At 45.5% G+C, this 12,331-nt stretch overlaps 1 protein-coding gene across 12 annotated transcripts in view; it reads left to right on the top strand.

The window, feature by feature from the left end:
- LOC122379649 (alpha-2-macroglobulin-like) overlaps positions 1-12,331 on the top strand; it is a 114,932-nt gene that overhangs the window by 88,947 nt on the left and 13,654 nt on the right. For 10 of the 12 annotated variants that reach the window (XM_043362012.1, XM_043362017.1, XM_043362014.1 and 7 more), the window contains one exon: positions 10,008-10,185. In XM_043362012.1, coding sequence (XP_043217947.1) covers positions 10,008-10,185 — 178 coding nt within the window. Of the gene's footprint in view, positions 1-5,189; positions 5,353-10,007; positions 10,186-12,331 lie in introns of all 12 variants that reach the window. The other 2 variants (XM_043362016.1, XM_043362010.1) reach the window with 1 other exon arrangement.

Below are 12,331 nucleotides of genomic sequence, written 5' to 3'. Positions count from 1 at the left end.
TTTGTAGCCCTGTCAATTCTACAGCTTTTATGTCTTTATCGTTTTTCTGTATTTGCAAAGCTATAGGCCTGACAGCTCTTCCCGCGAAACCCTTTTTTGGGTCGAAAACGGCAGAACATGACGTCACTCTGACGTCATTTCCGGCCAACCTATCATAGCCTTTGGAAAAATTTTTGGTCACAATGTGTAAAATTGATGTCCGAGAGGGTACTGAAAGTTTGGTGACGATCGGCGCAGCGGTTCTGGAGATATATCGAAAAATCTGGAGGGGGGGCAAAAAATAGCCCCCCCCCCACCAGGGCGCGGGTTAAGCTGACTTCGCCAGAACAAACAGTATACCATTCGACGCGCCGGAGCTAGGCAAACACAAAGATGCTAAAATTGCGGCTCTGCGACCATTTGTTGCAAAGTTATCTATCAAAAACCGAACCCGTAATTTGGGTCACTTGAAATGACCTCAGGGGTCACCAATGAACCCGAGACCTTAAAATGTGGTATCATACGATGCATCTTGTAACGGCGCACATGCTCGTTTTTTTCCGCAAGGTTCTAGCTCCATTAGTGGCGAAACGACGAGCTGGGGTCGTACCTACCCCCCGGAAACCCATTTTGTATAAGTTTAAATGAGGAACTTATAGAGAGAACACCTTTCTAATTTTTTGCATGTCGATTTTAAAGGACCTGAGGTTTATTTTGAAGAAATAAAAATGGCAAAAATTTTGGTCCCAAGGGCCATTATAGACAATTTAAGAAAATACTACGACTTTTTCAATATCTAAAGCTTTTCTTTCCAATTTTAAAAATACTGTATTAATCTTTGATTCATCGTTAGTTCAAAGCTGTTTACCATTTGTTGCTTGCTTAGCTCGTTTTTGAGTTATAGCTCATCAAACTCACCCTTACATCTGAAGTTTCGAAAATATTATGCAATGTAACTCAAAAAGTTTTCATCTGAGAAGTCTGATATTTTGGCAGGTGTTTTTTGAGCCTATGATTACCCCTTGTATCAATTTTCATTTAAATCTGAGAGATGAGGGTGACGGGCCTGGTACGATCTATCATGGAATGCCCCAGCGGCCAGAGCCCACATTGTGAACAAGCTAAAATGTTGCTAAACTTTACTTTTACCTGACTGGTGACGTCATCGGTGACCTAAAGGTCAATTAAATTACGTTTCACGTAACAGTTTTTCCAGGGCTATCAAACGCCGTTTGGAATTTAACAATTGACTCTGTAGTTTCGTAGATGGGGGGGGGGGGCTCTGTAGAGCCCCCCTCCCTCAGTCAACCGCGTTACGGAAAATACCCCAGTCATGCGCGGGTTAAGAGTTGCTGCTTCTGGATGCTAAACTGATGAGTTGAGGTTGATTTGAAACGTTGATTTGTCGATCTGAGGTTAAATCTGAGAACTTGCTCCAGAAAGAACGTCATAAGAGCTATCAAATATGCTTTTCCGTGCACGGGTGGAGAATTGTGCTGGACTGGGGGTGCTCGACCTCTCCCAATTCCACGCCGGCTTGGCTTTGGAGCCGCGGCCGGGCGGCGCGGGTCAAGGTCACCGCTAGGCGGCGGCGGATTTGCTGCGCCCGAGCACCCCCAGCTGGTCACAATTCTCCACCTATGTTTCCGTGACGCTGTTACTACTGGCTCTCTAGTTATGCGGCGATATGTCAAAAATTGTCGAAATAGGCAAATTTCGATCTTTTTATAGCCTCTTGTGACCTTACTTTTGACCTGACCCAAACATGACCGAATTATATATTTTCTTCATTATTTTCCCTCGCTCTTTCGAATGTCGCTTACTGCGTGTTGCTAAGAGGCCCTAGGGCCGAGCTAGACGAGGGGCGTGAAAACTTAAACGCCCCCCCCCCCCCACCACCACCACCCACCCACCAACACCCCAGCGCGGCATGAAAAGTCATACCATCAGCACGGCGCGGGGTAAATTTTTTGTCGACTGCCTAAATCCCAATCTAGACGATAAAACAAATAAAGGGACGGAAATTTATCGTCATTCATTTGTCTGTTATTGGGGAGAGCTCATACGTTTTATCGGATTTTGTCAGCTTACCTTTTTCAAAGCCACGCCGAAAAATTAGAAAAAGCTGAAAACGCTCTCGATGTGCAACAAGCGATCAACTGGGGATCACATCGTTCTGCATACTCGCATGTATGCATCTTAATTGGCTTGATATGATATATATCATGCTTCTCATTGTAAAGGGTGGTTGTAGTTTAACCCGCGCCCAGATGGGGTCTGCCGAGCAACGCGGTCTGATGGGGGGGGGGCATTTTGGCCCCCCCCCTCAGATCTCGAGAACCACGCAACATAGCGACAAGCGGTAAACGGTGTTGGATAGCCCCAGCGGGGAACTACCTTTTGACCCAATTTCATTGACCTCGGTCAAACCGATGACGTCACAGGTCAGGTCAAAGGTTGAATTTTCACCGTTTACAGGCATTTCAAGAAATGCGTTGTAAAATCGAGTAAAATGCATTTCATTGAAAATCATCGATGGAGAAATGTTCTTCAAACACATATTTTGCTATTTGAGGTCACTGATACCAGGTCAGGTCACAGAGGTCAGGTCACTGGGGGGGTCACAATATGAAAGTGTCGTGTGATACATGTTTTATGGTTCATTTTACATGACAAATGCGATTATGTGGGTCAGACAGACTTAAGGGCCAGCTTAGGTCACGTTTTGGTCAAGGTCAGGTCAAGGTCAGGTCAAGGTCAGGTCAAATTAGGTCAAATTTCAAAGTTGATATTTTTGCATAAAATGGGTATCGATTCGATGCAGCTCGTCACGGGGAGTTCAATGGTGGTCTCCGTTTTGCGCTACGAGGTCTAGAATTGCTAAAAATTGAGTTCAAAAATTTGACGTCATCAATTTTCAACAGTTTTTTCGCTATAACTTGGCCAAAAAAAGAGGTATCGATCTAAAATTTGGTATGTATATCGAAGAGCGCAGGGACTATCACATATATTCCGGTTTTTTCGAAATTCGATTTTTTTTGGAAATGTTTTGAGTTTTTCTAAAAAAATCAATTTTTTTGATTTTTGGGGTCAAAATTCCAAAATTTCGAAAATCCGAGATAGCAGTTTTGTAGCGCCGACTTTTTTCTACACAACCACATAAAGAACTTTTAAATTGCTTGTTAACTGTAGAATTGGTGAGCGTTTCAAGATGTCATGTTTTTTGCTCATTTTTGCTCGAACATGACCTCAGTTTGACCTCAATAACTCCTGACCTGAGGTGACTTGTGACTTGAAATTTTGTTTGAAGGTGTCAAATTGATGCCCGGTAAGGTACCCAAAATTTGGCGGCGCTGCGCGCCGCCGTTTTCTCGCTATTTAAGAAAAACCACAGGGGGGGGCCAAAATGGCCCCCCCCCCATCAGGGCGCGGGTTAATTGTTCTGTGATTATGTACGGCCCTCCAGGTATTAAGTGATTGGTTGCCATCATCACAATAATCGATCTGCATTGATGAATATGTCTAATGGCTGTTGAAAACCATTGCCGAAGTGTGTGCACGAACCCCCTTCTCATTTCTATTGAGTCATTTTACAGGAGTGCCTATGTCATTCAAAGTTATTGCACCAAAACCACATAGGCTAACCAACCACTCTTTTGCTGGAGGGCCGTACCCGCACAATGATACATCCCATCAGCTTCTAGTCCATGGAACTGTCGTTACATTGGCATACGCCATCAGCTGCTGGTCCAAGCCCATGTCACTCCACTTTTGATGACATCATAAGGGGGCCTCAGTACAATAATGGCGCGGTGCGCCACAATCGTTTCAAAGCTACTTGCCAACAGTTGCCATTTTTGAAAACATTATTTTGAAATAAAGCTATAAGTAATAAAAATATTGTAATAAAGTTGTTGATTAAATCGATACCATATCTAAAAACTTACCGAAAATGATTTAGTCGTAGTAAAAATATAAGCTCGATGCGTTTTTACGTTGCTTTCCTGCAACTGCAGAGGATTTTTAAATCGTCTATATCTTCAAAACCGGCCATTTCTTAGCATATTGCTGCTCTGTTTTATCGCTAGAAAATAACTTAAACTTTCCAATGACATCAACGGTTGAGCGATATGGGTAGAGTGTCACCAACAATCTTCAAATTAAGTAACTATGTCATTTTTACGTTGTAAAGGAATGGAGTACCCCTTGCGAGCATCAGGGGTGACGTCACTCAGGATCTGTCTCTGATTGGTCGGCGGGGGAGTGACTGTACCTTCTATAGATGGCCTTGTGCTGGTCCGTGGACCTGTCGTTACATTGGTATGCGCCATCAGCTGCTGGTCCGTGAAACTGTCGTTACATCGATGTACGCCCTCAGCTGCTGGTCCGTGGACCTGTCGTTACGTTGGTATGCGCCATCAGCTGCTGGTCCGTGGAACTGTCGTTACATTGATGTACGCCATCTGATGATGATTGGGTTTGATGGCGTGCCCAACCTCTGAGGGTTATATGACGCCAGTAACTTATCTTCTTGCGTGAGGTGCGGGGCAAGAACTGAACAGCGAGTTAAAGGGACCCTCCCACCTTAACATTAGATTTGAGTTGAGATAGCCAAAATGGGGTCCCTGGCTCACAATTACCGGTTTCGGCACTCACAACATCGAGAAATGCCTTAAATCGGAAATATTGAATTTCAAAATTGCAGCATTTTGATTCAGAGGGGCTAATGCTTAGGAATACCCCTCTGAATGTGTGACGTCAGCGCAAATATCTAACGATTTTTAAATGTTTGACTAAAACGTTTTGTAGCACGCGGTGGTATATGCTATTTGCGCGCAACATCTGCCGCAAACGCCGCATTTCTAAAATAAAGTCGCTAGAAACAGCGGAGATCTCAAAAAAGTAAACAAAAGTAAAAGTCTAATATCTTGAAAACCGGTGAATATTTTTCGGTGAAATTTGGTAGATATTCGTTTTCGCTCTTTCTGAACCGAGCGACATCACTTTCATGCCAATTCATAAACTTTTTTGAAGGTGGGAGGGTCCCTTTAACAACAGTCTAAAACCGCAGGTGGGCGTGCTGAACAATGGTGAGCAATGTGCAGTAGCTGCTGGTCCGTGAAACTGTCGTTACATTGGTATGCGCCATCAGCTGCTGGTCTGTGAAACTGTCGCTCTGCGAGCCCTCACGGAGCGGTCGCTGCTCCCAGGACGGCGGCTGGCTGGCCCTGTCGGATGTGTCCCTAGAGACGCGCCGCTGCCAGCGCTGGCAGTCCCCAGGCCACTGGAACTGCGACACCTTCGACCAGCCCTGCCCTCTGATGCGCAGTCCGCTCATGGACATGGTCGGCATGGCCAGCGAGCCAGTCCCCGGTATTTGGAGTGCCCAGTCGTCCGCCTGCCGCACCGTGGCACGATGCCAGATGCTCCCAAATCTGTTTATATTGCTGAACTTCGGCTGGTCGCCGACCATTACGAAGCCCAAGAGGCCCCTAGACCACCGTTCTGCTGCACCGCATCGTGCTGCCGCGACGTACGAATGCTGCTATCTGCCAAAACTTGTTTGTAGCCAGCCGCCTCTCCGTGGCGAATGTCGTCCCGCACTTTGAGTTGCCAATGTCTAGCCCGGTGTCCAGGCGTATGGGCGATCGGGTACCGGTCAGACGTCGTGTACGTCGCACCCGACTGGCATTTAAAACCTTCGATATTGCGTGTAAATCGTCCCTTTTTGTATTTTATAGACCCCTTACACTTACACCACGGAATGTATTTTGCATAATGTATATTGTCTACGACGGAATATATATATATATATATATATATATATATATATATATATATATATATATATATATATATATATATATATATATAGCTTATACAGATATATATGTACTTTGCATTTCAGACCCTGTGGAACAGTCCTTTTCGGCTATTTCTCGTTGTATATGCGTTTGATTTTAACCAAACTTTGGCATTGGTAGTTTGAGATCCCTACCTAATTTTTATCAATATGGTCTATTAACAAAAAATGAAAAATAAAGGCACTTGTCATTGACTGATAATGTTAAGGTCGTCAGAGCCCTGCTTAGAGGCTGGCACAGGCCGGGCGCTGTCTCCCCTCTGATTGGTCATGACGCACTAGCACACTGCGGCTTGGCTCCGCCCACTTGCGGTCCAGCCTCGGGTCATGTCGGCGGCAGTCGCAGTCTGGCGGGCCGGCGTGCGGGCCGCGCGCGCAGCGCAGCGGTGTGGAGCACTTGTTTGCATGTCATGAACTTTTAATAAGTTGCATACTACGACAAATAAGGACGGAGGAAGAAAGACAAAGGAAGAGGAGACAAAGTGACAATGAGACGAACGGCAAACGTTGGCTAGTGGAGGTGGACAACATACAATATGCATAAACGCTAGAGCAGAGACATGAGACAAAGACGATAGACGAAAGACAGACACAAAAGATGGTAGACCAGACCAGAGACAAGTGACGAAGATAGAGATTTCGCTATAGATGAGAGACTATAGACTATAAACCTATAGACGAGAGACTGACAAGGGGGAATGAAGGATGGGAGATCTCTCGATATTGCATATCTACATTTTCAGATTGAGTCATCCTATATCTCATCCCTGTTTTATTGTTTTTCGGGCCTAAGATCTATCAACAATATTCTTAAAGTAAAGCATTGTGGAAATATCCAGGAAAAATTGAATATTTTCACCCAAAAATAAAAATAAAATTATTCTTTAAAACTATTAAAAAAAACAAATGCAAGTACATATGTGGATATCCTTAATTAAATAAGACCGTTGAATGCAAAGACAGTCCGGTAGATTCTGTCCCGTTACTCCTAAAATGTACAATAGCCGGTAGGAAAACGGCTGCGGAGAGGCTCGCTATGAACTATTGTAAATTAGATTATTTTAAGTCTGTATGGAATAACATTCTGTTAGAAGGAGTGCTTATCGTTTTATACATACAACGATCTGCATTGCATTCTTCATCCTTATTCACTCCGCGCGAGATAGGGCACATACCTACATATTCACGCAAGGATACCTGCGTTAGCGTGTGTCTCGCTCCAGTCTGTCAGAGCTCCGCACCGCTCTGACCCCGAGCCAAGGCCCTATATACCAGGTAGGGTCGTCCGGCGATTCTACCTTTTCGTGACGTCAGCTCGTGACGTCATTTGGAGTCAAGTCTCGAAGCCCCGTTCAATCCCCATGTAAATGAGCGATTTTCGAAGCACTGTAGAATGAAGTCTGCACAAGATATATCAAACCTAAGTATTTTATCTGAAAGAGCAGACAATTTTCTGCAAGTTATCTATTACGTGTTTTTTGCTAAATCTTTTGCTTTTTTCACAAAAGCGTAAAATGTCCCCCCATGTCTCCGCAGCCTCCCTGCCGCCGGCCGCCGCGCGGTCGCGGTAGTGTAGTGGTTAGCGTGCCCGCGCAGTATTCCAAAGGTCCCGAGTTCGAATCTATGCGGTGCGGAACTTTAATTGCAACTCCAAGCTGAACATACGCACATCTATAATAAATTATTATTCGTATAGCTAAACTGTCACCAAGCTATCCATATAAATTGACTTCACCCAAAAATTCAAATATGGCGGCTTGGACCGTAGTAAAGTAATCTTGGGCTTGGACTGCCGCGTGCGTTAGGCTCCGCCCATAGCTCCGCCCACATGCGTGACGTCATTCGTGTTAGTGGACACACGCGGAGATAGGGGACGACATGGGCCTGCCCCGAGCGGCGAATGACCGGTTACAGTGTCGCGGCGCAGTGGGCGGAGCTTAGCTGCGGCACAACAGCTGACACTGCTACGCCATGCTAGCCTCTACCACGGCGCAGAGTTTTTCGGCCAATTTTTACCATTACAAGTCAATGGCAAGTGCCTTTCATTTTGACATTTTGTTAAAAGACCATATTAGTAAAAATTAGGTAGGGCCTTGAAATTAATCGTGTCAAAGTTTGGTTGAAATCAAACGTTTTGGTAACGAGAAAGAGCCAAAAAGGACTGTTCCAGAGGGTCTGAAACGTATAATAGGTGCGTTACACGCTTACACACAGCCCTAACAACGTGTAAATTATGCATTAACACACGTATATACTTACTATTCATATATATTCACATACATTTGCATAGAAAAGAGTTAGGTTGATGTAAAACTATACCAAATAAGCATGCATTTATGCTCTTGCTTTTCGCTAGGTGGTGTTTGGTACTACTCATACTTATGTACATACACGTAGATAACAGTGCTGAGTTTAATGACCTCCTTCGAGTCTTTTAACCCGCGCCCCAGTGGCGGTCTCAGCCAACTTCGCCCTAGTGAGGGGGGGGGGGCATATGTTACCACCCACCTCTAACTCAAAAACTAAGAGGGCTAGAAAGACGCGGTAAAAAGCAGTCGATAGCTCTCAATGCGTACGTTTGAAAGTATTTCGGTCATTTTTCACCTTAGAGCAATATTGGGGTCACCAGAGGTCATCAAAGGTCAAAATTTGCCAATTGTCATTATATTTTTCAGAAAACATGCCGCTATCTCAGGAACTATGGTAGCTAGAAAAACGCATGGAACAGCAAACGATAGCTTGTGAACTCTTCTTTTGAAAAGGTCATTATCAATATTGACCTCAGGTCAACGGTTTAGCCTCCAGAGGGCAAAAACTCCAAAAATAGGTGTTTTTACGAAAAGTGTTTTTCGACAATAACTTTCGACTACAAAAAGCCACGACATTTCTATTGCCAGAATCGTGTTCCTCTCGCCGAGTCGCGTCGAATGAACTATAATTTGACCTTGAAAGGTCAACTTGAAAATTTGACCTCAGGTCAAGGTCATGACCTGACCGGAAAAGGTCATGTTGCATATCAGTCGATGCGTCTCAACAAGACAAACACAATGAGACCATCCCCAGCGTTCTATCTTGTTCCAATCGTGAGTTATTGGCAAAAAAAACTGTTTGTAGCCTCAAGTGACCTCGGATGACCTATCTAGAGTCTATCAGCAAAAATGACACCTTGGTCATCACGAGTGGACTAAATCATTGTGAGTCTGAAATATTTGGACTGTTCCGATGCGTACACACGGATCTAGAGGCATTTTCATTTTTCTCCATTGACTTGTAATGGTAAGGTCACGCCACTGACCTGACCTTAGGTCACAGATGTAAAAAATCCGAGATATACAAATTGTAGGCGCCCATAACAGCATGCAATCCAACAAGTTTAAAACCTTTCTGACAAACACTGCAGGCTGAACATGATTGCAAACTTTTTTTTAGGCTTGGTCAGTTTAATTGACCTGGTGACCTGACCTGACATGACCTGGGGTCAAAAAATTCACACATTGTCCAAAATTGATGTACCAAAAGCTACCCCAAGCGGCGCGGCGCTACGCGCCGCGGTTTTTTATTCACACGCAAAAAACGCGACAGGGTGGTAACATATGCCCCCCCCCCCCACTGGGGCGAAGGTTAATTGGGTACTATGTATATAGTGATGGGTACAGAAAACTGCTTGCGAAAAATATTGCTGGCTTTTTATTCAGGACTGTCTTTCCTTTGCCTGTTCGTATGGCAGCATGTTTGGCACTTCTCTGCTGTTTCCCCGTGCATGCACCACTTGTTTGTCGGCATGCCGCTGCTCTGTTCTAGTATGCGTTGCTGCGAGCTAGGTGTAAAAAGAAAAAAATGGTTCAAGCATGCAATCCTAACTCAGCATGTGTTTCAATATGATTTGTTATTCAATTAGCTACCTACTACGATAAATAACCAATTTGCGTTCTCTTCCTCGTTTGGTTTCTTTGCATTAATATTGAATAAACGTATGAACATGGAGTAGAAGTACCAGTAAGGTTAACTGATATGTCTGCCTTTGTCTATTAGTTCTGTTACTTTACATGGTCGAAAGGAGAAGTAGGCTTAACGTCACATAGCTGCAAGTACGAGCATGGCCGCCATGCTGGCCTACCCTCTGTGACCCGCCGTGACCGCCGTGTACTGGCCGTCCGCCTGGCAGCGATCAGTGAGGCCGGCCTACCGGGCATGGCCGTGGCGTCTTCGGCTGGCACGGCGCCTCAGCCAGGGAGCGCAGAAGAAGGCGGGCAGGCGCCGCCAGAGCCGGAGCCCTCCGAGGTCCCCGAGACGGTGCGCACCTACTTCCCCGAGACGTGGCTGTTCGACCTGCACTCGGTCAGGTCAGTTGGGAGGGGCTGATACACATCCCTTGAAACTACCGTGGTAAATGACACACATGCCGACATTAAAAGGAATACACAAGACGCACCCGGTGCTATTTGATAACTGCGTTTAACATGGCACTAAGGACGGGACGGTGAGGTGACGCTGTATTTATTCCTGCTGTACCTAAGTGTGACGCTGTACCTATGTATTTGTTACTGCAGTGAGGGCGGATTCGGAACGTTGACGCTATAGTTGTTACTGCAGTACAGTTGGCGCTATATTTGCTACTGCAGTGAGGACGGGACCGTGACGCTGTATTTATTTTAGTTCGTTTTTTTCAGTTTGCCCCTCACTGTAAACGTCTCTTTGAACACAGCACGAGAATTGCTAGCTGAATTGATGAGAAAACCGGTTAGCGCACATTGTATTGGAGATATAAATAATATTTCCAAAATAAGTTTTGAACACCGACGATGTAACGTTATGTTAAACGCCGTGCAATTTATTAATTGGTTCAGACATAATTCCTGAGAAGTCGTCTATCCCTGTGGGGCTGTAGGTATTGGCAAATACGAGCTATGAGTCTGTAAAATAGCAAATAAATTTGATGAAATTGATCGTCTGTGAAAACTGGTCAAACCAATGTGCGTCAATCAGTTTTCTCAGTAATTCAGCTAGCAATTCACGTGCTGTGTTAAAAAAAACGTTCACAGTGAGGGGTAAGCTTAAAAAAACGAACTATAGTGCAGTAAAGATGGTAGTGTATTTGCTATTTCAGTAAGGACAGGACAGTGAAGTTGTATTTTTTACTACAGCGGGGACGGCACGGTGACGCTGTATTTATTACTGCAGTGAGGACGGGACGGTAACTCTGTATCTGTTACTGCAGTAAAGGTGACGCTGTAGGTATTTGTTACTGTAGCGAGGACGGGACGGTGACGCTGTATCTGTTACTGCAGTAAAGGTGACGCTGTATTTGTTACTGCAGCAAGGACGGGACGGTGACGCTGTATTTGTTACTGCGGTGGGGGAGGGACGGTGACGCTGTATCTGTTACTGCAGTAAAGGTGACGCTGTATTTGTTACTGCAGTGAGGACGGGACGGTGACGCTGTATTTGTTACTGCAGCGAGGACGGGACGGTGACGCTGTATCTGTTACTGCAGTAAAGGTGACGCTGTATTTGTTACTGCAGTGAGGACGGGACGGTGACGCTGTATCTGTTACTGCAGTAAAGGTGACGCTGTATTTGTTACTGCAGTGAGGACGGGACGGTGACGCTGTATTTGTTACTGCAGTGAGGACGGGACGGTGACGCTGTTATATTTGTTACTGTAGCGAGGACGGGACGGTGACGCTGCATTTGTTACTGCAGTGAGGACGTGACGGTGACGCTGTATTTATTACTGCAGTAAAGGTGACGCTGTATTTGTTACTGCAGTGAGGACGGGACGGTGACGCTGTATTTGTTACTGCAGTGAGGACGGGACGGTGACGCTGTGTCTGTTACTGCAGTAAAGGTGACGCTGTATTTGTTACTGCAGCGAGGACGGGACGGTGACGCTGTATCTGTTACTGCAGTAAAGGTGACGCTGTATTTGTTACAGCAGTGAGGACGGGACGGTGACGCTGTATTTGTTACTGCAGTGAGGACGGGACGGTGACGCTGTATTTGTTACTGCAGTGAGGACGGGACGGTGACGCTGTGTCTGTTACTGCAGTAAAGGTGACGCTGTATTTGTTACTGCAGCGAGGACGGGACGGTGACGCTGTATCTGTTACTGCAGTAAAGGTGACGCTGTATTTGTTACAGCAGTGAGGACGGGACGGTGACGCTGTATTTGTTACTGCAGTGAGGACGGGACGGTGACGCTGTATTTGTTACTGCAGCGAGGACGGGACGGTGACGCTGTATCTGTTACTGCAGTAAAGGTGACGCTGTATTTGTTACTGCAGCGAGGACGGGACGGAAACGCTGTATTTGTTACTGCAGCGAGGACGGGACGGTGACGCTGTATCTGTTACTGCAGTAAAGGTGACGCTGTTTTTGTTACTGCAGTGAGGACGGGACGGTGACGCTGTATCTGTTACTGCAGTAAAGGTGACGCTGTATTTGTTACTGCATTGAGGACGGGACGGTGACGCTGTATTTGTTACTGCA

This window comes from Amphibalanus amphitrite, unplaced genomic scaffold (assembly GCF_019059575.1).
Source record: "Amphibalanus amphitrite isolate SeventyFive unplaced genomic scaffold, NRLGWU_Aamphi_draft 000082F_arrow, whole genome shotgun sequence".
Lineage (NCBI taxonomy): Eukaryota > Metazoa > Arthropoda > Thecostraca > Balanomorpha > Balanidae > Amphibalanus > Amphibalanus amphitrite.
Note: the sequence above shows the minus strand (reverse complement) of the source record. Positions and strands in the feature narration are given on the sequence as shown.